The sequence below is a fragment of the Telmatherina bonti genome (genome assembly GCF_933228915.1).
Source record: "Telmatherina bonti genome assembly, chromosome: 14".
Classification (NCBI taxonomy): Eukaryota; Metazoa; Chordata; class Actinopteri; order Atheriniformes; family Telmatherinidae; genus Telmatherina; species Telmatherina bonti.
In genome coordinates, this window is record NC_136612.1 from 10450029 (window position 1) to 10477886 (window position 27858).

A 27858-nucleotide genomic window follows, 5' to 3' on the forward strand; every position below is an offset into this window, starting at 1 on the left:
AGTAATCTGAGTGGGAATCTATTACGGCGAAGTGTTGCGTCGAACCTGCTGTTGGGCCAAGCAGTCTCAGTAGCTTTGTTTAGACTTAGTTCCTTCAATTCTACCGTCATTTAGCCGACATGTTTATCCAAAGCGATTTACATATGAGAGTAGGAAGAAGAAGCACAACTTTCTGACGTGATTTGTAGAAATACGTAATCAGGAATTAACCCCCATGAACATCTGCACCGCAGCCCTTTCCTATAACCAATACACTGCCACAGTTATTGATCCACAGTTCACTAATAAATGAAAACTTTAAAACAACATGTTCCACGTTTTTATCTTCATATAATCCCCGCTGACTTCCCGCGTGTAGTTGGATTACAAAATGTTAGTTTGTACTACGAGATGATGTCCCCATTGTGCCACTTCCAGTATTTAAGGCTTCCCTTTGGTGTAAAGCTGCTTTTTGTTCATTTGTTTTGGGATTTTTAAAAGTGTTCTGCTAATTGTAGATTGTCTCTGCTCTTTTCCTGAAAAATGATTTTGTTTCCTCAAATAGGAATTTGTTTTCTTAATCTTGTTTTTTTCTAAAATGTATATTTGTTTCCCAAAAATGTAAAAATGTTTTTAGAAATATACTTTTTTTTTTTTTAAATATGCATTTGTTTCCTAAAATGTGATTTTTTTTTTTTCATTTAAATTTTGTTTTTTAAAATTTAACTTGGTTTTTTAAATTAGAATTTGTTTATTAAATTGTGAATTGGTTTCTAAAATGTGATTTTGTTTAGGAATTTTTAAAAATGTTTTCTGACATTTTAATTTGTTTTACACTTCCCAGCTACCGTACAATTCAGACCCAAAATATTTAGTTATTTAGTTATCAAGTTAATTTATTTAGTTAATATACACCCATATGTGCATTTCAGGCCTGCAACTCGTAAATTCAGACTTTAACGTTTAGGGCTGTGACGATATTCTTTTGTCACGATTCGATTCCGATTTTTTGGGCGCCGATTTGATTTAAATTGTGATTCTCACAAATCTCCGAGATTGCTGATTTTTGTAGACTAAAAACAAAAAAAAATGTATGAAACTTTTTTCTGCTCATCATTTTTCTTCATTTCAATGAGGAAAAAGCAGCCAGATCATCATTCTGCTGCTATAATACCCGAGGAGACAAGTAAAAAGATCAATAAACAATATTAACAATAAAAATAACAATTTTTATAGTGGATTCATTTCTTATTTGGAGAAAAAAAAAACGTTTTAACAAGAAAAAAAAAAATCGATTTTAAAATTGTGAAGAAAAAAATCCTGTTATCCGATTTTTTTATTCTATTTTCCCACCCTATTAACGTTGCTGCTCTTTATAACGTGCTGACATGGTGAGCGCCAAATGAAAAAGTATTTCATATTTTGTTTTTTTCTTGTAATTCTTCTTGGTTCGTTTCACCCAGAAACCATCTGGCGTTTCTATGACTACGCGGTTCCGCTGTGATGCTCCATCCCAGATGCCTCCGAGTCCAGAGGAGTTGGCACCTCCTCTGCAGGAGTTTAACATGAGCCCTTGTTTTTTTTTAAAGGGCATCTGTGAATGTAACTCCATATCCTGCTTGACAAAGGTTTCCTGCAGTCATTACTCCATCAGCCAGTGATGGATGACGCTTCTAGATGCTGAGATGTCGGAGGGATCAGAGATCACAGGTGTTTGACACAATTCTTCAACAATTTAATGACATTCTGTACTGTAAATGTATGATTGATAAATGCATTTATTATCATTTAAACAAGCATTTACTGATAAAAACTGAAGTCGCTCTTCATTGACCAAATGGTGAATAAAATAACCAAAATAACCTGTTTGAATGGCATCTTGTTATTAATGTTTATTTTCATGCAAGTATAAAAGATTATCCCTAAGTTATAATTTCTACCTTTGGTTTCGTGGCAGGTAGACGGACTCTTTATGTCCTTTAGGTTTTCACCAGCGGTACTTGCCCAAAATTTTTGCCCCAACACAAAAACTGTAGTTTGATGAATGTAGGTTGATTCAACAAAACATTTCTTTATACTGAGTGTAATACTATAAAGATCAATGAAAAACAGCATTTTCTGTTTTTTTTTTAATCATTTAAATATCTTCTCAGTTTTTTTTTTTTTTTTTCTTCCATTTCTGCTGATTTTAAAACAGGCAACCAATACTCCACCAGCATGTCCATTTGAGGGCCATGAGGCTTAAGTTGATATTAGCCACAGTTTCCATGGTGGTCTCACCTGTATTTTCTCACAAAGGTTTTAAGTTGGTTCTGACTGAGTTTCACCCTGCAACCTCGAAATGGACTAAAGCCCTATTTATGCTTGTTCCATTTACATGCAGTTTGGTTAATTGCCAAGGGCCTTGGCTATCTGTTGATGCAGAAAATGGAGGATTACCACCAGAAATCATGGAGGCAGTGTTAAGTTTTATCAGAGACGTTACCAGCAAAAGGAAGAAAACAAAGAAAAAGAGGAAGAACGATGCAGAAACTGCCAAAAAGCACCAGAAGAAGACAGAACAAGTTGAGAACAGCAAAAAATAAATCAAAGTTGTGTCTTTGCTGTTTTATTTATTTTTTGTATAGCGGTACGTTACGTCTAGCAACCAGTGGTAAAACGTGGAAGTAAACGCTGAACTCGGCACTGCCCAATAGCAGATGAACTAACTCCACAACCACGGCAACGTGAAAGGCGATGGAAGCATGAAAGTGGCGATTTGCGACAACCATAGACTGTATATAAAAGATGGACGGAGTCTCCGTGACGTCACCCATAGGTTTCTGAAGAGCAGAATTGAAGCTCGGTGGGCGGTTCAGACCTTCGCCGTCTTGGCAGGGGCATGCGTGTCGTCTCGCCTTGAAAATACAAATATGGGCAAAGAGGTGGAGCTGAGAGGGGGGCTGTGAGCGTCATGGTGGATGATTGACATCGAGTTAACTCTGAGCTGCCTGTAGCTAAGAGCTAACCGAGCTAACCCGGAGATAACAGGAGCTAACCAGCTAATGGAGGTAAGCGGGCTAAAGCTAAGTCACGTCAAGTTGGCTAAAAACCGCGGTTGTTCTCCGTTCTTCTGACTTGAAGCGGGAGATCGGGTACCTGTCAATCAAAAGGACACACCCCTAAATATGCTGAATTTTGAGATTAAATTACTTTTAAACGGGCGAGTTAGAAAAAAATTCACTCCCCCCACAGTTGTCATGAAGGTAAACCTGACCTATTAAACCTAAAATGGATTTTTGAACCAGGCTGTAAACATGTTTATTTCTGCTGTGAAGTTGGTCTTTTTAACATGGGAGTCTATGGGGATTCGCTCTGTTTTGCAGCCCCTAGTGGATGAAGGAGGAACTGCAGTTTTATGCACTTCCGCATTGGATTCACTTTTTACCACCAGAGGCTTCGTCCATCTTTCATGTACGGTCTATGTTGACAATGATAAACGCAAAAGAACACGTTTACGGATGTAAAGGAGCAGAAATGGGCCTTCAGTGCTGCACACAGCTGATAAATAACCTGTAAGAAGTCTTTTCTTTTTCACTTTGGATAAAGGCTTAACATTTTTATTTAATACTTGCGAGACAAATATTAATGCCTGTATTTCATCCGCTGATTCTCACCAACATTAACAATTATTCCAGGGGATCCGTGAATCCCTGCTCCAACACAGTACACTCAAACTACTGAGTCTTTGTGCAGAACCTGACTGGCTGTTAGATCCAGTTAATTAGATTCAGGTGTGTTGAAGCAGGAAAACGTGGGAAACCTGCTGGACTGCGGGCCTCGTAGGGAAAAAGTTGAATAACCCTGAATTATCCTAACGGACATTACAGTTATTGCCACCCCCCACTCACTTTGCCACCCCATTAAAAATCCTGTTTACGCCGCTGATTAGACCAACAACTGAAAAAGACGCTTTCAAATGGACACTACTGAGTTTTATTTAATCATTTCTTTGCTGCAAAAAGAAAAGAGAAGTGAATTTGACATCTTGGAAACCTTGAGCCAGTAAATAAGACTAGTGGCAGAGTGAGGGAGGGTGCATAGAGGTGAAGGGAAGGTAGGGAGGAATGTTGGCTGCAGATGAAAGCAGGAACACAAGCAGAGATGTGTAATAAATCCTCACACATCAGCCTGTTGGGATAATAATCCAGGATCCAGGAGGAAGAAGAGGAGAAAACATGCCAAAACATCTCACAGTCTGTCAGAAGCGTGTCTGCTATCCTCCTCATCCTCGCTGACGGCTTCTTGTCTGCAGTGCCTTCAAATTATGATCTTTCTTCTCCTTGTTGGCACGATGCACACTGCAGTATCAGCCTTGCACAATATCATTTAGAAGGGAGTGACTCAGCAGGGAGACGTGACATTCCTCCTTCTATTTGTACATAAAACATTCATGTCAGCTAAACTTTATTCAGCCTGGAAAAATGGAAAAAAAAATCTCTGATGATCAGCATTAAATCTGAAAATTATTACTGCCAAACTTCGTAACTTCTAAAGAAATGTATCTGCAGGTGGTTTGTGTGTACATGTAGAAAAACACTAAGGAATACAAATATATGGACATGTGTAATCATTTATACACACATACAGACACATCCTTCAGTATTATCTGTCTCCTTACGCTACAAATAAAGAATGAAATAAATCATTTGTTATTATGATTCACAAATGCAGCGAGAATGCTCAACATAATCTGACGGAAAAATAAATATCACATCGCAAGTTTCACAACCTTTTACACACATTGAGCTTTTAGAATTTTATTTTTCATTATGAACCAGTGGGAAACCAGTACAGGGCTGGGTGCCGTCTTCTCATCACACGGTGTCAAATTCTGCATAAAATCACAAAGAAAAACAGGGTAATAATACTCTGCATGTTGACGATGCTCTTTTCTCAACGCGCCAAGAGAAATTCTCAGTGTTGGCAACCACAAAGTTTATTGAAATACTTTTGGAGTTATAGTAAAGGAAATACTTGTGGTACGATGTGTAAATATCAGTTCTGGTGAAGAATGGAAGGAGATGGCACACAGAACAAATGGAAAAAGTTTCAGGCTTGCCTAAAAAATCTGGATGAAGATTCATATTTCTTGAGGATGATGCAGCTGAAGCTGTAAACCTCCAACATGTCGACATTTTTTCTGCAAAGATCAACTTTGTTAAGGTGAAGCAGAACGAAATGAAAGAGTTATTAGTGTGAAAAGCTCAGTAAACGAGTCCAAACAAGACATTTAGGTACAGTTTGGTCGCCTGAACTAAATTAAGTTTGTGAAATCAGAGCTTCTCAGTAAATGTCCCAAATTATGAAGCAAAATAATATATTAGTTTAAGATAATAATCCATTCATGATTATGTAGAAAAAGAAAAAGATAAGATAAGATAAGATAAGATAAGATAAGATAAGATAAAGATAAATATCTGTCCATGATTTCCTCTGCAGTTCCCGCATGATGTTAACATCTCCACCGTGTTTTACTGCAGGTACAGGGAACTCTTCCTTTCTGGACTTCATTTAATTCTTTGCTGACAATCTGATGTGTTTCATCTCCCAAAGAGCTAATTTTTTCCTCCCACCGCTTGTCCGACACTCGCCTGGAGGACTCTGACTAGATCTATAAAGTTTAGCAAACACTGGTTTTGCATTTCAGGGCTTTTCTTTGTAAAATGGAGTCCTCCTTGGCCTTTGGCTGCATGGTGGCCTGCTTGGCTCAGTACATGCTAAATGTATCTCCCTCTTTATGTCGGGAACCATTTTAGCACTTTTTATATTCACTTGAATTTTTCAACGTGGAAATAAGCTTTTTTTTTTTTTTTTTTTTTTTTTAACTACAACAGCACTAATCTATACTACTGTTAGAAGAAATGGTTGGTTTAGTATTTCGTCAGATTTAAATACTAAATATTGAACTTACTGTGACAAAAACACATTTCTCCATCTTCCAGTCAGTTTTTGAAAGAATGCTCTCATCAGGCTGAATCTTTAATACATTTTAATCATGGCTGTAATGATGGAAAAGCGTTGGAACATGAAACCCCAAAAACTCAAATATTTTCTTATAAAAGTCAGGAATATAAGGAAAAAGCCAATGACAGTAAACTTGAACAAAGCACACTGATGATTAATGCCTCAGATTTTTTTTTTTTAATATAGTAACTGGATCATCTTTAACCATGATGAGCTGCTGTCGTTACTTCCAGTTAATTTAATTAAAATAAAGAAAAATCTGCTTTACCAAAACATTATGGCTTATAATAATGAAATATTTTCCTGTAATTATCACGTAAAATGACTGTGAATGCTCTTTATAAAGTCAACTAATTTCTTGATTCCTAAATTCTCATGAGTAACTGCGCAGAAAGCCTGGTGGCGCAAAAGGCCTGTTTTAATCTGGGAGCAGGCCCGCAGTCCGGGATTTCCTCTGCGGAGCATAAATAACTGAGCTGAGTGAAATTATAGCGTCCGAGAGTTTCTCTGCCAAAATCACGAGGTTGGAGTTTCTTATGGGGGCGATGTTTGTTGTAGTTTGTCCCCCCACAGAGGACCACAGGCGGTGGTGGGTTCAGGGCACGCGGGGGGCTTTCTATAATGTTTGCGCTTCATTTCTTCTTCTTTTTATTGAACTCTTCCTGATCAGTTCTAACTTTTTGTGCAGATTTACAGAAACAGAAAGGGTTGCAGTTTTTAACCTGGTAGCATTGGGGTCTGATCTGACTTATTTAGCTGCTAAAATCAGGCATAATTTGCTTTTTCGGCAGAATTGTTGTCCGCAATATTTGGGTTTTACTCTTTTTTTATGTCATTTAAATTACAGAGTAATTGTTTTTAAGTTTAATACTAAACTGAGGATTCATTTTAAACATTCTGACCAGTTTAAGCCTAACTGGACTTGTTTTGGCTGGTCATTTATCAGTTATGGGTTTACATCGCCTCCAACCTGCTTGGATTTACTACAAACTTCTGAGCCGCAACCAGAAACATGTCGGTTGTGATTTGCGCAGAAAGACGCGCTGCAGCCAATGAGCGCAGTGTGTGTGTGTGTGTGTGTGTGTGTGTGTGTGTGTGTGTGTGTGTGTGTGCCAGGTCCTGGCCGGCGCGCTCAGAGGAGGAGGAACACACACTCCAGTCTTCTCCGCTGCCTGGAGTTTCTTCCCAGCCCGGGACGGGAGGTGGATCTGATGAGAGGAAGGGAGCTGGACTAGTGTTGGTCTGCAGGCTGAGAAGTTTCCCTGGCAGGAGTTTCATCTGTCTCTGTGGGACTGGATGCTTCTGGAGCCTGAACGTGACATCCATGGAGCCCCTCAGCTGGGATGTACCGGAGGGCAAACCCACCTGAAGCCGCCGCACTCTTCCCGCCTTCCCACCGAGCAGGAACTCTGATCCGGTCCTCAGACTGATGCGGATTCATGGAAACTCTTCTATGAAAGCCGGCAGACTTTTCCCGCTCTTTGCCTCATGATGACCCCCACTCGGAGGTAATAGCCCCCCACAGCGCTGCCCCCCACCCTAATGATGACTATGAGCTCCATATCGGACACTTTGGTCCCGACGGATGCGTCCAAATCGGCGTTTTTGGAGTTCGGCGGACACGGATACCCCGGTCATCAGCAGACCTCCGCGGGACTGTCCCACAATCATTACCCGGTCCACGGCCTGCACACCGTGGGCCCCACGCAGCATGACGGGCCCTTCTCCACCGGAGCATCCTCATATGGCCGCCCGCTGGGCTACCCGCCCTACCACAGCCCGGTGAGCGCGCACCATCCCGGGACGTACCTGCCGTACCAGCACGGGGGTCACGGCGCCGCGCTGGGACACACCAGACTGGAGGATGCTGGTGAGTTTTAACCTTAATGTGCCCAAACTAGAAATGATTTACTATGTGCAAATATAATTGTAGCATTGAGAAGAAAATAAAATATAAAAATCAAATAATTTCTCTTCTAATCATCACTATTTGCGCCGTTTTGAGACCAATGCGGCGGTTCACGCACATTAACGTCACAGAGGCCATTTAGCGCCACGATGTGCGCAAAATTAATGTCAGGATAATAACTGTGCGAGGAAACTTGGAGCATAAAAAGTCTTCAAAGTCTCCTGTCTGAAGAACCATGAAGACAAGCCGCAGTTTCAGCGCAATAATTGGATCCACACACACAGCCGCGTGCTTTGGGTTTGGATGAGAGGATGAGATTCAGGTCTGCAGAAAACTGTGGGAGTCCTGCACGAGACCAGGGTAGCGTGCGGTGTCCCGCAGCTCTCCCTGCAGAAACCCAAACCATCATCACCCTCATCATCCTCAGCAAGTTGCCGCCATGGTGCGTCGGTGGGGACTGGAAGGCATCGCGAGAAACTCAGCATTTCCACGATCACAGAGGTTTCTCCAGCGTCCACGCAGAATTTAGGCTTTTTTATCGGTTTTATTGCTTATTTTGCCTGTTTATTCAGCAGAAACTAAAAAGTTCAGAGAAACATTTTACTATCAGATTTGGTGACGAAAACGTTCCTTCAAATTAAACAGAAAAGCAAAACTGCATTTAAATAATTTTGATTTAATCATGAAATTAAAGTTGCTGAAGCCCAAATTTATACGATTTGCTCCATTTTTCCCTTGCTGCTCAGATATGGCAAAAAAGGAATCTTATTTTTTGCTGTTACCTTAAAAATTATTCACATAATAAAACAAACAAATCCAACAGTTTTGCTCAAAATTATTATCAATTTATTTCTGTTTCAAGGCTCTTTTTGCCTTCTTTGCTTAAAACATTGTAGTGATTTTTTTTTTTTTTTTTTTTAATTTCTTGGTTGTATTTGTCTTGTAACTTTTATCATGTAAAAAGCAGCCAGAACCAAAGATAATATTTTATATATTATTCCACATTTATTCATTGATTAATGTGAAAAAGAGCATTTAAAAAGATTTGTAATTATTTATAATTGTAATTAACACATGTACTACATCTATTTCTGTAACACTTGAACGTTAGCTAAAGAGGCCATTACTCGGAAATGGAGCAATATTAACCCACCTTAGAGAACTGGAAAGAAACAGTAGAAGAAATTTATAACATGGAAAAACTTACATACACTATAAGGCTACAACTTCCAAAATGTGAAAACCTATGTGAGAAATGGACAATATACAAAAATTAGCCATGATTAAATTAATGTGAACACCTGTCACTCTTGCTGTTAGTGTTTGTTTGTTTTGTTGTTGTTATTGTTGTTTGTATTTATTTTTATATAGTTATGTAAATTTAAAAAAAGAAAATAAAAAGAGGAACCAGACAAGTAGCCAAAAATACTTGCAGGTATTTTGTACGTCTGAAATGATGGATTGTGTGGATCAACGTTGTCTTTGTTATTACTGCAGATGAAAAGTAACCTGTCGCTAATTCTACCATATATTTTATGTCCATTAATGTGCAACGTCCCCTTTTCATGCTTACATACATACAGTATATATATATATATATATATATGTATGTATATTTATATGTAGTATAGTATAAAAATAAATAATCTATTTTAAACTCAGAGACCCTGTGATTTCTGTAATGCATACATACATATATAACACACACACACACACACACACACACACACACACACACACACATACATATATATAGATACATACACATACATATATATGTATATATATATATATATATATATATATATATATATATATATATATATATACATACATACACACACACACACACACATATATATATATATATATATATATATATATATATATATATATATATATATATATATATATATATATATATATATATATATATATATATATACATATATTGCAGGGTCTCTGAGTTTGAACTAGATTATAATATTCAAAGGGAGAAATGCTTGTTGAACAGATGACTCAACAGAAAAACATGTTTCCGCGTGGCTTCTGCAGCTGATCTGCTATAAAAGAGAATTAATGGAACAAACGGCTTTTTTCTGTAAGTCTGCACAAAGACTGTAAAGTTAAACATTTCTTTTTCATATTATTCCTACAGCTTCATGGTTCATTTCAGGGTTGGTTTTTTTTTGCCTCTTTAGCAGGTCTTTATGCTCATTTGTGTTACACTAGTTGTGCTCTGCAGAAATTTATACCCTTTAGAAAATAAACAATTATTCATCAAATCCTGTCCAAGCAGCTTTGCCCCCCCTCGTCCTGCACCCGTCTGCAGGGTTGCTGTGTGTGTCAGCTGAAGCTGCAGCTCGGTTACAGAACCCGAGCGTCTTGTGGGGCCTCGGCTTGTCCACAGCTGCTCTCTCCTGCCACTGCAGGCTGTGAGCTCATGTCGTAACAAAGATCAGCCAGGGTGAATATATTCACCGTATAGTTTTCTCCAGAAACAAAACAAGAAAAGAAAAACGAAGAAGAAAATGCCTCTCGGCTGTGCTGTGTGTACGAGTAAATACCTGTAAACCACACCGACTTCTGCAGGATTTAGGGGATTTTTTTTGCAAACACTGTTATAAATATACAATAAATTTATAGGTTTGATGTGTTATAACTGTAAGAGAAGTTTAATCTGAAACCTACATAAATTGTTGTGACATAAAAGATCAGCAATAACCTGGTTTTAATTTCACAAGTTGGATGAAAACATCACTTAATGTTTATAATGCTTCTTATTTTGTTATTTTTCCTTGAGACTTTATTTATTATGTTATTTTTCATATTATATTCCCTAATTATCCATTTAATAAATGTGAATAATCTCATATTAAACTGTAATTTAATTATTTGAATAATTTTTAAATGACGTATTAATTCTTAGTTTTGTGTAATTTACTTATCTATGTAATTTCTTGTTTTAAAAGCATTTCTATATCATTGTTATTGAGATTTATTGATATTTCATGTTGACCTTCCCATTAAAGATGTTAACGAACACTGCACAATTATAATTCTCTTTTAAAGGGAAAGAAAATTTTGATACCAGTATAAATAGCATAAACTAATGGTTTTGTATCGACAGGGAAAATGTTGGTAATTTCCATCCCTTTGTAGAATTTCCCTTTCTGTGAGTAGATAACTTTCATTTTTTAAATAAATATACGGTGTTGCAGATGCTGGTAAACTGGACCTTTTCCAAATAAATATCTACTAACCCTTCTAGTCTACTGATTCATTTCACTTTATTTATTTTTCTGACATGAAACAGTTCCCTTTGAACATTCTGTGTTGATGTTTATCTCAAAAAAATTCCTCTCCTCTCATCATGGTTTAGAGCACGAGAAGGCCACGGCGGTGATAGAGAACGGGGAGGTGAGGCTCAACGGGAAAGGGAAGAAGATAAGGAAGCCTCGGACCATCTACTCCAGTCTGCAGCTGCAGGCGCTCAACCAGCGCTTCCAGCAAACCCAGTACCTCGCCCTGCCCGAGAGGGCTGACCTGGCAGCCAAACTGGGCCTGACCCAGACCCAGGTAACCCGCGCACACCACCACGAACAGACACCAGTCCAGTCAAAGTCAACTAATCGTATATTATTGACAGAGTGAAACACTGCTGTCAAGATTTTTTTAACCAGCTGGAAAATTACTTTTAAAAGTGTCAACTGGACCGACACAATGACCCAAATAGACCAAACCATTAAAAGCCAAAGGGGTAATGGGACATTCGCATTTCCTGATGCCACATACTGTTATTAATTTAAACGTCATGTGAAGTTTAGACATTATGAAATTAAAATAAAATGGACATGAAACTGATGTCAGAACAACAAAAGTGCAACTGATACGTGCGTTGCTGCTGGTGATTTTCTCCTGAACGCACCCGAGCGATCACAACCAAACCCAACACTGATGTGGCCATTTTGTCTGGACTGTTTTCTCAGCTTGCTTTGTTTTTCATTAGGTGCTTTGGTGCCTAATAATAAAGTATTTCATGTCAGCCACTCGTTTCACAATAGTAGTTCTGATGTGTTCAAGTTCATTAAAACTCAGGCATTTGATGTGCTACATATTTATACAAACAACGTCTTGTTTCACAGGACAGTTTACGTTTGTATTGAAAAAATACTGGAAATGTTTCATGTATTGGACACATAAGTGAATAGAAAATTGTGCAAAGGTACTTTAGGATACATCCTGCAGGTGCCTCTGCAGGAACAGAATAAGATTATTAACAAGGAAAATGTGTTGTTTTAGCTCACATTTACAATCAGACTAATTAAATTAATCAACTCGTACTTTAATTATCTACTGATATTGGCTAGTAGTAGCCTTATTAAGGTTGGTGACAGTCCACTAATTTAATATAAGATTACTTAACATGATTTAATTTATATTTCCATCAAAGTTTCTCTAATGGGACAAAGTTACTTCAAGTTCAAAAGTTGAGATGCAAGCTAGGCTAATCAATATCAAGCTAATTACCTAATTAATTCCTCTGGTGCTTTCTGCCATTTTTACAGGATTTTATACTAAGTAGTTATACTACACAAACAATTGAACTAAAACAAAAAGATTAGTGAAAGTATTTTCTATTAAATGACAGATATTAGTAGAACAATTTTTAGCATGTGGCTAGGCTAGTTGGAGTGTAGCTATCGCTTAAATTAATTTACTGTCACCTTGTAACTTTCCCTGTCAGTTTGGTTTTTAGTTTATCTGTTCAGTAGTTCATTAAAATGGTAAAATAAACAGATAAAATCAGTAAGAAATATAGGGTTTTTTCTTATGTTGGGTTGTGTGTTAAAAGCATAGTGGTTTACCTGCTCTATCTAAGCTAGCAAACCAAGCGGTTCACAAGGGCTCTGTAAGAAAAATTAATCTTTTAACACTGAAATTATTTTCAAACTATGCTACATGGACTTTTTCAGTCAATGAAAAGTAAAACAACAAAACAAAAGAGAGCATTCACTCAATCTGCTGTGAATCTTTTAGATTTCATTTGTTTTTAACGGTTAAAAAATTTATACTCCAGGTAACATTTAGCTAGCTTGCTGTTTAAAGTAAGTAATAAATACAACCTCAATTTTAAAAATGACAAAATATCCCTTTAAAGTCTTAACCATACGCTTGATAAACAATGAATGTAACAACAAAAACTGTTGCTAATGTTCCTTTAAATGATGCACCATTAAATTTGGTGCTCAAAAACATCCTGACAGATATTTAATATCACTCATGACAAAGTGACACAATTATAGTTCAATAAATGACTTCTTCTTGTGAGGGTAGTACTTTTGAGAAAACAAAAAATTAAAATCAAAACCATATTTAATGGATGTTATATCCAGCTCCAACCAATCTACAAGAGTAAAAAATCAGTGACTGATGTTACCATAGTTTGACCAACACCTGCATGTAATTACATAAATGTTTCACTAAGACCATCAACAACTGAACTTGTAAACCATAAAATAGTATTTTAAGCTCTTGATTTGGACAGAAAGCTTATGCCAGAATGTTTGTGATCTTACTTAATGTTCTTAATGAGGCAACAGCAGGAATTGGTTGTGTTGGACATGAAGCAACATCTTAAAGTCAGAGTGTCTAAAGTTGGTCCTCGAGGGCCAACGTCCTGTAGGTTTTTGATGTATCCCTGTCTCAACTGATCCTAATCAGATCCAACAGCCAACGAAGTTCTGCCTGGTGACTGATTCATTTTAGTCAGGTGTGTTGGAGCAGGGAGACATGGAAAACCTGCAGGATTGTGGCCCTTTAGGACCGGAGCTGGACACCCCTGCAGTGAATAAAAGGGTTTGGGATACATGTCAGCTTTGTGTAGAATTACCACAGATATGTTACACCTATCAAGAAGGCGAAAAAATAAAGTTTTGAGTTGTGAGCAGGTGTCTTGTCCAAGCTCCTTAGACAGGCCTGTTTGGCAATACTTCATTTGAAATGCTATACATGCATGTGTGTGTTAGTGCTCTGAGTAAATATGAGCAGCTGATTCCATCAGCTGAATGGTACTAATCCTGTACAAATTAACCGCTATGGCTTTATTTACTCTGGGAGAAGGAGGCGATCCTTTATTTGTTTTTGCTTATTGTGTAAAGGGGTTTTGATTGTGTGTTTTTTAGCTCACGCTCATGTAGATGCTTTCTGAAGAAGCAGTTTTTTTCAGGTCAATTGCATCAAAAAGGTGCTCTTTGACAAACTGCATCAATTTTCATGTTGTATGAAAAGGATATAATCATAGAATAGAGACTGAATTATAGTCTGGACCAAATAAAAGTTGTTTTTAGATGAAAATGCAGAATGTTTTATATACATATTATAACATAACTGCAACAACTCAGTTTATAGTTTTTGATTCAACTTCCAGATCAATGCTTTGGAGTGAGATGTTACAGTTCCAATATATGACTTTTGTGACAGAATATAACAACATCATAGAACTCCTTGCTATGTAAAGACATGTGTTCACACTCTTATCAGTATGTTAATCCTCTCTCATGGATCTTCTGTTTCCTGTACATAAGCTCTTTGTTTTCACGAGACAGTCTGGCGTTTGCTTGTCACTGTTAGAAGAAGCAAAATTCCAGCTTTTGCCTCTTTTGTTTGTTGTTGATGCCACAGTGAAACTAATATAAACTGAGTCCAAATCATTAGTAGAGATATACAAGTTGTTTGAGAAGAGCCACCATAAGTTTCAATCGGGTTTGTTGCTGCAGCCACAGTTGTTTGCAAGTTGTTTAATTACATCTTTAATGTCTTTTGCAGGTGGGCAGGGCTAAACTGGGGGATTTTCTGTTGTGTTAAATAGCTATGATTTGAATAATCACAAAATCTACATGTAAGCAAACATATAAAGTAGTGCTACCAAACCCTCCAACCTTAAAATGTCATGCATCTGCTTCATTTTGACATTCAGTCATTATTTAGCTATATTCCTTGAGCCACAACGGATAGCAGTACTGCTTGCAAGTCATGTGATCTGTGATGAAAGCAGGCAACCATCTATATGAGGGGTTGGCAACCTGTGGTTTTTGAGCAACGAGGATGGGCCCTTTGGTCCGTGGAACATGGAGTATAACTCTTGATGAGTGTGGGATTTATTTGTGTTCATTACCAAGACATCTGCAAAACTAATGCTGATGAAACATTACCAAGTCGAGGTTCAGATGTTCTGTAGGAAATGCAACTGTGAAAACATACTTCTAACAAGTAGATCAAGTTCCCAAACTCGGCTGCTGCATGTTTTGTTGCAACTCTGGAAAATTTACAAATGCAGAATACATGAAAAAATCAAAAATGATATCATTCAAGCATCTAGTCTTGGAGTTGAGTGAAATTAGAGACTTGATTCTATCTGCAAAGACCATCAAGGAAAAAGACCATTAAAAGGACAACACGCATGTCGATTCAGAAAACTGATTCAGATCCTGCAGACTCAACAGTTTATGATGATTGAAGTGATGTGATGATATGGAGCAGATAGTGTTTATGTGAAGGTACTGTATGTGAACACTGATGGTGCGCAGGTTTGATATTCTCCTTTTGACATGACAATGTTATGTTTGGCATTTTTACTTGGTTGGACAGTGATTAAAAACGGCTGTTTTATTAGTAAACATTGCAGACCCCTGATTTTGGTCCTACGACGCAAGATTAACACACCCGGGATATCTTACCATTACCTGAGTTGACCTACCCAGACATTGATACTATGAAGCAGGTTATCAACTCGGTAATGCCAGCTCAAGGTTTCTCGATTAAGATTAGTGCGTGCTCACTTTAAAAGGATGATCTCACCCATCGCAAATATGGAGAAACCCTGCAAAGCTGCTACGTTACCATGTAGGAGCACACTTTTGGAAATATGAAGAATTTAAACACGTCATCCAGGACAAAAGCAACACTGTTGCCACAGAAACAAATTCAGTTCCTTCTTTATATTTGATTTTAGGTTCAGCCTCTCCTTCACACATAATTTTCTGTTTGAAAAATACTTTATAGCCATGATGGCACAAGTAGCTAGTTGTCCATCCATCCATCCTTCCATCTTTTACCACTTATCCAGGGTCGGGTCGCGGGGGCAGCAGCTTAAGCAGGGAAGCCCAGACTTCCCTCTCCCCAGTCACATTTGCCAACTCTGCGGGGGGGATCCCGAGGCGTTCCCAGGCCAGCTTAGAGATACAATCCCTCCAGCGTGTCCTGGGTCTTCCTCGGGGTCTCCTCCCAGAGGGACGTGCCTGGAACACCTCACGATGGAGGCGTCCTGACCAGATGCTCGAGCCACCTCAACTGGTTCCTCTCAATGTGGAGGAGCAGCGGCTCTACTCTGAGCCCCTCCTGGATGACCGAGCTCCTCACCCTATCTCTAAGGGAGAGCCCCTAGCTCGTTGTACGTTCCATAAATTCATGGTTCTGCAGTTCGGCCGTGCGGGAGCATTATTATTAACCTCATTATTTCAGATTCACCCTTAGTGAATCTAAACATTGTCAAAAGTCAAGAGCAAGAAGAAAAATAACTCTAAGAAATCCCAACACCCTTCTCTAGATCCACACTCTAACATAGCAAGAATGGGTGAAGCATTTTCCAAGAGAACTGATTGGTCAGGAGGTGGTGCTGTTATACTCTCTTATCCAGATCATAACCTGTTCCAGAGCAGGTTAGCCGTGGTTACCATAAATTAGCATAAGTTACAAGGGTGATTTACTCCGATAAGAAGTCGTAGTTTGGAAAACCCGGGGTTGACCCTGAAGTCACCTCCATTAGAGAAACTCCAGCTTTGTAGAACAGACCTGAAGTTTATACATACATATAATACACATCTGGCCCAGTGTGTGGAACAAACACAAGCCAAAGTTTCATGTGAGCATTTTTTGTTTGTTTGTTAGCTGTGACAGATGCAAATGATGTGCATAGTAGGGGTGCAGTGAAATTTTGTGATACGAAATTTTGCAGAATAAAAAACTGACAAACTAACATCCAAGTTTGCATGAAATAAAGTCAACATAAAAATGTTTCGAAAACACTAAGGGGCAGTGCACTCCAAGACTGATAAGTCTTCTCCTCAGACTTACAGGCAGCCTACAGTAAAATACTGAAAGGTTTTTATTTGTTTGGGTTTGGGCTTGGGTTTGTAAAATGCATGAAATGAGAGAGAGATAAAGTCTTTAGCAGTATTACTGGCAAGAAATTAAAACTACTTTCACCCCTGGTGGGGTGGCTTCATTTTGGCTTCCCAGCCAAAACTCAAGATAAGATAAGTTTATTTAGCGCTACAAGGCCACAAAGTGCTTCATAACAATAAAAAAATACAACGTATGGAAAAACACAACAGTGTAAATACTAAACCACACCAATGAGACAAATTGGAACTAAAGTTCTTTCCCGAACAAATATGTTTTTAAGCGCTTTTTTAAAGTTTCTAAGTCTGGTGAGCACAGCTCCTGGGGAGCGACCGCTTTAAAAGATAGGTATCAAGTTTTAAAGCGGGTTCATGGGACGGTCAACAGGTGTTGCCGAATGACCTCAGACTTCGAGCCGGACTGTAGGGCTTTATTAAGTCCTTGATGTAACCAGGGCCCTGTCAATGTAGGGCTCGGAAAGCAAGTACCAAGATTTTGAATCGCATACGATATTCACCCAGAAGCCACTTAAACACGGGTCTGATATGGGCTCTCCTACTGGTTTTGGAGCCTTGCTGCTGAGTTTTGCACTGTCTGAAGACATTCATTCTTTCTTTTAGAGCGAAACAATTACACTGTCCAGTTTTTACTGTCTTATTGGTTTTCATTAAACTCATGATCTGCTAGCTTATTCATCAGATGACTTTCTTCAGTTTTTATTTCATATCGTATTTCGTATTGTTAGCCGTGTATTGTATTTCGTATTGTATCGTGAGTTTGGCATTTTTTTACACCCCTAAGGTTCGTTGACAGTTTGACAACTTTTTAAGTTGTCCTCTTTTTTTTTTTTTTTTTTTTTTTTAAAGAATCAAGGTTGTGTGTATTTTTTTGAAGAAGTTATGATCAACCAATAGTGGATGACAACATTCCCGTTGCACCAAGTGGTAAAAATGTAGATACCTCTAAAATAACCCATTTATGAACATTTAAAATGATGCCATATAAAACCAGAAAATTTGCAAAACAGTTATAAAAACATGTACCATGAGAACAGTTGCTGATTCAGTTGATAATGATTTATAATCCACACAGATTTGCATTTTAAATGTAAATTTAAGATGTTATTCTGTCCATTTACGTTTAAAACAAAGGAAATTCAATCATTTCTTTTTTTACTGGTTTTTGGTTTCTTTCTCACCATGAGCAGATACTATGCATAATTATAAACAATGACAACAAATGATAAGATTTGTTGTCTTGTGCAGAGTTTCTGAAAAGTTCAGTCATTCATTTGATACTGATTTACAGTAACTGTGTTAAGATTTGCATCACACATCACTGTCATAAGAAATGATTGGAAAAATCATAATCATAGTTTCATGACAAAATGTTTAGTTGTATATTTTATGCTTTTTTTCCCCCTCTTCTGGTCGCGACAGGGCTAATATATGGAGACACAGGACAGCTTGTAGTGAAACATTCAGTCTGATGGAATAAGCCTGGTCTGCTAATGTGCATTCTGAATGTGCATTATATTAGCCTGTTCATATACCTCGCTAATATCCATGCACTTTAGTCCACATATGTGCACACTTATACATCTGCTCAGACATATGCAATACAAGGGGGCACTTTCATGCACAAACACACACACACACATTTGTAGATAGTGATCATGAACCATGTCTCCATCCCGCCTTCATGCCATTAGGCTGCCAGCCAACCACTGACCGCTTTCCATTGAAATTGCAAATGTTCCCAGGCGCAGCTGAGAAATGGCACGTAGCACTGTTCAGATGTTTTTCCTCAAAAATCTCTCAATCTCTGTCCTTTTTTTCTCACCCACACACACACTCTCACACACATGCACCAATACTGCATATACAACTCACAAACTGTTTTTCTAACCAGGTTTTAAACATATATATTAGATATTAGCAGTCGTGTACACTCTCAGCAGCACCGGGAATGTAGAGATGGGCGATACCAAGCAAAACCCAGAATTTTCAACACCTTCCAAACCTAAATACTGTCCATAGCCGGGCACTGTGATGCAGTTAGACAGAGATTTATTCCAATATAATGCAAGCTCAAACACTTGTTCACCATTGTTGGCTCAGGAAGGAGATCAAAAGCGGGAATGTGCAACATTTTCTGTGCAGGAGACATGGAGGGCCAGTCCACCTCTTTTTCCAGCTGCACAATAGCACAGAGAGGAAAATGCATTGTGGCATGTCAACACAGCAGCAGCAGTACATTAACTGTATGATAATTCATTCTTGTTGTCATCCAACAAACCAAGGACATCATCGTCCACCTTCTGAGTGTCCAGCTGAAGCTGAGTTTCCATGGGAAATCCCACCTCGCTCTTCTGTTCAGTTTTGGCTAACCCAGCAACATATTCAACATGTTCCACGTGGTTGGTTCAGTTGTCCATAGGGACTTTGACCAACAATCTATATTGTCTTTGAACCCAGGCAAAAATATGTCATTTGACTCAGACAGTTGGGGGCCTCCAGCCATGACAGTAGTCTTTCCTAGCACTCTTTCTGAAAACCTGACCCGTCTTTCTAGGATTGATGGCTGAAACTGGTGACAAAATATACAAGCATTGGGTTTCATCAAGGCTCTCTTGGCTTAAACGGTTCTACGACTCATGAAGCAAAAAGCCAAATCCCTGACCACGAGCATGAACAGAAGACTTTTGCTTGGTACTCAATGAGACACCAAGCTCATCACCAGAATAACGACCTGAAACAGTGCTTAGCAGGCTAACAGACTCATGTACTTTGCAGTGGAGCTTAGCTAATTCAGTTCACCTGGTTTGGTGACTGGATGGGAAAAGCTGCCAGTGAGGACTTCTACTTTCTACTTCTACTTTATACACCTCTGCTTATCAGCAATAACAAAGTTCTATCAGACGTTTATTCTGTTTTCAACATGGAATAATTGAAATATTACTACTATTGTAGAAAATGAGAAAAGTTGAGGATAAAGAAGAAAGTGAAAGAATCAGTGATGCTAATGAGGCTTTGTAGGGAAAAAATGGCAGAGGACCCAGGAAGAGGAACAGACTAGAAAACTGTTCTACAAGGCACTATGAAGACGATGAAAGTCATCCAGCATTGCAGAATAGAAGACGTTTGCTTTCTAAAGAAGACATGAGAGGAAAATTTGGATCGACAAAAGGTAATATAATATATATATAATCTTATATATATATATATATATATATATATATATATATATATATATATATATATATATATATATATATATATATATATATATATATAATCTTAAACAAATGCAAAGTAAGTTCACGCAGATCCTGTAAAGAACAAAGCAATAAGCTCAGGATCCAGGATGAATACTTGATGGAAGAAATCAAATTCTCACAATTTAGTGAGCGCTTACCCACATTTGAAATGTACAAGACACCTTTTGTAAAGCTGCTGTAAAGTAAAACATAAATAATCTATAAAGAAAACAATAAAAACAACAACAGAAAAACAATAAACAACAAAAATAAATCAAACTAAAGCCTTAAACAGCATCCATCGGGTCCGAGTCTCATGGCCCCTGCCACTTGTGTCATACTAATTATCTTAACTCTGCACGGTATAATGTGTTAAAGATGCATTACGTAACTTTTTTTACCATAAAACTCTGTGTCCCAGACTTGTTCACTGACACAGTCACATCTATTGTGTATTTTCAGACTCGCTGCTACCCAGCAGCGTCCCGAGCCTGAGAAACCGACTCTATATAACTTTACATCCGGGATGCGACGTGACCTTTCGCTTTGCAGTAAATCAAGGAACTGGCTGTTTTGAACAAGCAACTTAAAAGAAGCTGATTCAAAGAAATGCAAGAATATTATAAAAGAGAAAAAAAATTGTAATCGTGAACAATAAGAAATGTGGTTTGACCCCTCAATTTACTGTAAATCTGTAAAAACTCCAAACATTCGAACCCAAGTGAAGTTGTTCATTTCTTTCATTTCGTAAGCTTCTTCTCCCGGCTCCCCTCCTCCCGCATGCATACCTAATAACCACAACCTGTATATAAATAGCGTTTTGAATTAGTAATTCGGAATTAAATAATTTGGAATTAACGTATTCTCCTACAAGTTTACACAAAAATAATAATTCCGAATGAAGGTTTACATGAAACACGTCCTCACTTAATTCCTCTTTAGAGCGGCGGGTTGGGAAGGGTTCTGATTGGACAGAGGGTGCACGTGACGTATGACGTATACCGGAAATAAACAAAGTTAGCTCCCTGCTCCTCTTTTTTTCAGTCGGAACTTATAAAAACTACATAATAAGTACCAGTTTCGCCGCTATTTTTATTATAAATGTGAAGTAGCAGCTCAACACCAGCATACTGCTTCACTTTTTGGAGGGACCTGAGAAGGAGAAGAAAGATAGACCACTGAACACAGGAGGCAAAACAACATGCGCCATTGGGACAGGACAGGGTAACGAGCATGCTCAGAACGAGCGGATCTTAGAGCGGATTTAAGGTTTACATGACAGAGGAATTACATAGTTCGGAATTAAAATGCAAATAAACCAGTCGCTTATATCGGAATTGAGTTTAATTCGGAAAAGAAATTAGCATTAAGAATTAAGTGTTTACATGGTAATTTTTTTAAATCATTTTAAAGCAGAATTAAGTTTTATTCGGAATTAAACAGGAATTAAAACTCCCATGTAAATGCACGGACAGGCTGGTTGCTATAAGCCCACAAGCACAGCTGGTGACATGAAATGTGTCCTCAGAGGCGACTGGTTTACCTCCGTCCACCTGAGACACGCCTTCTTTGATATACAGATCCTTCAGAAACAGAGGAAAGTTTTGTGTTTCTCTTTTCAGAGTAAACAGTACCAATACACCCGCCTGCCATTTGGTTCCCTTGCCCAACGTACGTTCTCCAAATGCATGAAGACAGCATTGCAACCTTTGCACTTAGCAAGGCTGAGTATCCTTTTTTATCTGGACAACCTGCTTCTACTGGCCTGGTCCAGGGGCGAGGCAGCGATGCAGATGCAGAAAGTGGTAAAACATCTGTTGGGCTTGGGTTTCTCTATAAACTGGGAGAAGAGCCAAACCCCCCCCTTCCATCCCAGTCTATAATCTACCTTGGAATGGAGCCAAACTCAATCACGATGAGGGTCACGGATTCAAGGAGTCACGTGGTGATGCTCCTCAGTCTGCTTCACATGAGACGCCTGCAGAGATGTGTCAAATGTGAGCAAATAGACATATAGCATCACATATAGCGGATAGAACCTCTGTATCTGAAGAGACACTTGATTATGAATCCCCCCCTCTCTGTGGCAACTGAGACCTGGCTCACTGGTGAGACCCTTGCATTCTAACCTGGGAGGTCCCTCTAAACAGATTGATGTCCTCTTCACAGCTACATCCCTCTGGGTGGGGGACAGCTCCCATGTATCTCTACATAATTGTACTAGACCTTCTCACAGTGTGGAAGGTGGTCCAGCATTTTGCTCTGCTGCTGCAGGATGGGCATGTTTTCATCCACACAGACAAGGTGACTGCGGCCTACATCAACCAGAAGAGTATGTTCTGCACAGTTGCTGGGCGTGGCCAGGTAGTTGCTGCGTTGGGCTACACCTGCTCTCCATCAGAGCCGTGTAGATCCCCAATGCTCTGAACAGGAGAGCGGACATTATGTCAAGGGGAGGTCCATGACACAGCAATTGGAGCTTTCACCCTGATCTAATCTCACAGATCTGGAGCAGGTTCGACAGAATGAGTCTGATCTTCTTCACCACTCGCAAGAATTTGCAGTGCAACCTTTGGTTCTCACTGAACAGCCAGGACAAGCGCCAACTGGGGTAGGGCTCATTGGCACACCGGCTGTGGCCTTAGATGTTGCTGTGCGCCTTCCCTCCATTCCTGCCGATTCGCCTCATCTTAGATCTGATCAGGGTTGAAGAGTTGAACAAGAGACTTTGGACTGATTGTTTTAGTCCCACTATCTTTGGAAAAGTCCTCTGTCTTTGTGTGTCTGAACCAAGCAGCAACCTCAGGTGGTTAAAAGTGAAGCCTTTTTTGGCCAAAGTGCAAAAAATTGTAGTTCCCCTCACCCACTAAAAACATTTTAGGTTTCTAAAGTCTGCGTTGGTGTGTGTCCTTTTGATTGACAGATATACAATATCTGGTGGCAAGAAGTCAGAGTGAAACACAAATGCAAATTTTTGCCTGCAAATATTAGCTTAAAGCCTTAGTTTTAGCCCACCTACCTCTCTTAGCCAGTTTGCTCCCTTTTGCCTCCAGTTAGCTCAGTTAGCTCCTATCTACAGACAGCTCAGGCTTTGATAGCCAGTCATCCACCCCACATGTTAACATTCCCCCTCTCAGCTCTACGTCTTTCCCGATGTTTGTATTTCCTGGGATTGATGGCGATGCTGCCAATATGGTGACAAAGGGAATCGCCAACCAAGCTTCACCTTAGCTCTTCGGAAACCTATGAGTGACGTCATAGAGGCACTTTCCATTTTTTATTTTTTCTATACACTCTGAACACAGGGGGAATAGTCTTTGCGAAGCTTTTATTCACGAACTGGAGTTTTTGAAAGGCATCAGTGATAAAATCAACAAGTTTTTCTTTAGGTTAACCAAACGAGAGGTTTGTAGGGTGAGGCCTCTGTGTGATGTCACAGACTTTTGGAACAGTGATGAGTGAAGCTGTAGCCTCTCAGGGAGGTGGCAGCGAAAATGCATATAATAACCTTTACTTTAAAAGAAAAAACTAGAAAATGTTCAAAAAATAAATAAGTGATGAATAATTACTGTCTAAAGTGTGCATTCTATGTGCAAGAACACATTGTCATAAGTGAAAACAGAACAACCAGGATGTCATCAGGTAGGTGACGCTTGCGACTAAATGAGGTTAAAAGAAGTTTTATGGACATCATGATCCAGCTTTTTAATCCCACCTGCTATCTACCTGTGGTCAAGAACCACGTTAAAACATTCACATAGAAATGAAAACAGATCAAAACACACTTTTCAATGTCGTTTTTGGCAATACCATCTTCCAATTACAATAAAAATTGGACAAAAGCTTAATTTACTTTGAAATAGTGTCAGAAGAAAACTACAATCCTCACCATTTTCTGAGTTATGAAAATAAAGTAGAAGGCCTGTTAGCCATGGTCCTCCATTAATGTCAGTGTCAATAGCTCTGCTCTCATGGAAGCTGTCAGCTCCATGGAGCTGCTGAAATATGAAACCAGCAATTACAGTAAAACAATCATCTTACTGGGGCTGCTTTAACTTGACATGCTATTGATTGGCCCGCTTCACATCTCACTTCAGGTCTTCATTCTTGTCCAGGTGATTAATGAACTACAGAAATCTAGTGTCGATCGCACGGCTGTAGTATATTAGTTTTCCCAAAGACAAGCCAAAGAGCATACTGTTAGAAATGACTCTGCTAACTACAGACATTTAATACCTGAGAGGATTGAGTTTGAGCAATTACAAGTTTATTTCAGAATTACAGCAGAATAAGCTGCAATTACAATTGTGTTCCATATTTATGAAGTGATGGCTTTATTTTAGGAGTTTACTACGATCCATGTTTACTTCAAACATTCATTTTAGCAGATACACTGGAAGAACAGAGACCTAATTAAATGTCACTTTTTTATTCTCCCTGACTTCATTGTTATTGAAACTAAAGGGTTGGGTGTGAAATCTGTCTTCTTTTTGGATTATTGAATAGAAAGCAAATTTTCCCCACACACACTCTTAAGTTGATTAAACTAGCTCTCAAATTAGGCTTTTTATAGAATTAAATATCTTCCATAAAACCACTTCAACCATCTTCATAAATACCTATAAACTCCCAGTGTGGATAGGAAAACAATTTTAGTGCCAAGACTATTTTTGCACTTTTATTTTGCAGCACTTGCCGCTTGAGTATTTTCATTACACAAGTCCATTTTTCTTTTACAGCACAGTTAAAACCAGTTTGAGGCCAAAGTATCCTTTACTGACTATTTATGATTCATGTGTTCCCACTGAAATTGTGCCCCAGAGACACATTTATGACATTTGATGCTTAATTTGGCACGCCAAATATATAAACATCAGCATGACTGGATCATTTTTCAGAACCGAAAAATGGCTGTAGGGACATTCAGCTTAATATTTCAAAACATTTCTGATGATAAAATATCCCTCCTGTTCATTTTCATGTATCGGGCCTGTTTGAACATAAATTTTTATTGGAATCAGTACCATTTTTGCATTAAATTTAAGCTTTGAAGGTTTTTGAATTTGACCATCTTGGTTTTAAAAGCAAAGTTTGACAATTTAAACCGATGAATATAATATAATATAATATAATATAATATAATATAATATAATATAATATAATATAATATAATATAATATATTATAATATATATGAACCATCTCTGAACCATCTTCTAGTGTCTTTAACTTTAAATGTGTGAAGAAAGTATGTTGTGTAAACCTAGAAAACCGATAGCTTAACATGTGTAACATTTGTACAAACATGCAGACTTCAATCACCTAGTCAAATATCATGTTTTAGCCATGCAGCAGTAGTAATATTTTATTTTATTTATAGGACATGTCATGCAGGGGACGCATAACAGGTGTTGTAAAATACCATAGAGCATCTGTTGAATGTCATTAATTTAGCTGCATTGCAACATAACTTATGGTCTATAGTGACTGCAATGTTAATGCAACTTATTGTTCTTGTAGGATTGTTATTTGTAGAAGCACACTCAAGTTAGATTCAAGGATTATCACAAATGAGAAACAACAAAATGGCCAAAATATTTTGATTTTTTTTCCCCATTTCTGGTTCATCTTTGGTTGTGTTCAGCCACACTCATTATGAGTTAAAGCCTTAGTGAAGAAGAAATAACATTTAGCAATCAGAAAATCATAGCTTTTCAGCTAAATCTGTGTTGTGTTGTGATAGGTTGTAAAGGGGTTAATGGCTTCTAATACCAATGGTAAACTTTGGGCATGTAAAACAGTCCCTCATTTTGTTAAACTTGACATCTAACTCTTTATTTTTCACCCACTAGCTTCATGAAGCTAATTATTGTGTTATTTTTTATTTTCTAATTACTATTATAGGTGTTGTCAGAATCTTGCAAAAACTTTTTTTGTAATATTTCATCAACACTAGAAACACTTTTTCTAGTTTTTATCAGTTTCACGTGCAAGCAGTATGAGTGGTGCAGCCAAGCTTCAAGATAGCGTGTGGTAAAGGGTTAAAGGGCTGACAACTGACTGTCAGTCATGCCAATAATCGCTAATAAACACACCTCCAGACTGACAATAACATTTGTCTTCCATTGATCCACAAACCTGCCTTGCCTGTGATTGATGGCTTTTGAGATAAAGCTAACTTTCTAATAATAAGGTTCAGTAGGCTAACAGGCTACATATTCTGTCACAGCTTCTAGCTAACCTTCTATTAATAAAGAGCAACAGGCTTACCATCATCCAATTATAATAAAACAGGCTCCATATTTTTATTTGTTTCATTTTCCTTTTAAGAGTCACTAACATTAGCTTACTTTACTGCTAGATGCTGAAAAACCTGTTTGTTTGCTAAGATTTAAGAGCTGATTTTGTTAACAAGTATTAATATCTTTGGACTGTTGGCTACCTTTTTAGAACATAAAAATGTTAGCCGATAATGGTGAAATAGACAACAAGATAGTAGTGATTCAAAAAGATTTCTGAAGATAAATATTCAGTAGCATATATTTTGTCTTTGTCAAGGTTTAAGTAAAATGATTTTTTTTTTTTAATATTTATAATAGTATGTAATTTATTTAAATTAAATTATTTTAATTAAATTATGTTCACTGTGGAAAAGCATGTTTTTTCAGGTTTAATTGACAAAATACTGAGGATTAGCATAGCTATGGATAATAGAAAATCAAATTAATTAAAAAAAATAAATGGGGGTAAAATAAAAAAGAAAAGTAGATGTGTCTGACTAAAATAAAATCACTGAACAGTATAAACAATGAGGATATTTGCAACACCTACAACATATAGAACAAGACTCTTCAAGCTTTTTGTTCCGGGTTTGGTGGATCTTAACTTTTTCCTTTTCTCCATTTTTCAGGTGAAAATATGGTTCCAAAACAAACGATCCAAATACAAGAAGATCATGAAGAATGGGCCTTGTGGACCTGAGGGAGATCATCTTGCTCCCCCACCACCATCTTCTTCATCTCCATGCTCCCTCTGGGACATCAGTATGGCCACCAAAGGTGCACCAGTGCACTCAGGGGGATACATGAATAATTTTGGACACTGGTACCCTGGACACCAGCAGGACTCCATGCCAAGGACTCAGATGATGTAACAGACAGGAGGATACAACAATTCCAGGACAAGTTGTGGATTTAATCCAGAACCGAACCGGAGCTGTGTGGGACATGGATCAGGTTTAGAGACTGAGCCACTCTGGGGGTACAAATAGTAAAAGTGGCAAACATAAATTTTCATGAACAAATATCATGCCTTGAATAAAAACAAAGAACTGCCACATCGGCAGAGCACTGCAGCTACAGCTAACGATAAAAGTACGATTGTGAATGCAAAAATGTAGCTTTGTAGCAGCACCAGAGTGAAACAAAACCAGTTATTTCTGCTTCTGGTTGTCAGTCCTGCCAAGATGTTCTGGATGAAGCTAAAGGCCTGTCCATACTGCAAAAAACAGAGAAATTAAGGTG

At 38.2% G+C, this 27858-nt stretch overlaps 1 protein-coding gene across 1 annotated transcript; it reads left to right on the top strand.

Moving 5' to 3' along the window:
* Positions 1-7527: 7527 nt before the first annotated feature.
* On the top strand, positions 7528-27488 carry LOC306765432 (homeobox protein Dlx4a-like; the record flags this gene model as incomplete). The annotated part of the gene is made up of 3 exons (XM_079252890.1): positions 7528-7855; positions 11277-11473; positions 27246-27488. 3 exons carry the CDS (start codon positions 7528-7530, stop codon positions 27486-27488), a joined length of 768 nt encoding a protein of 255 aa, XP_079109016.1.
* Positions 27489-27858: the final 370 nt, after the last annotated feature.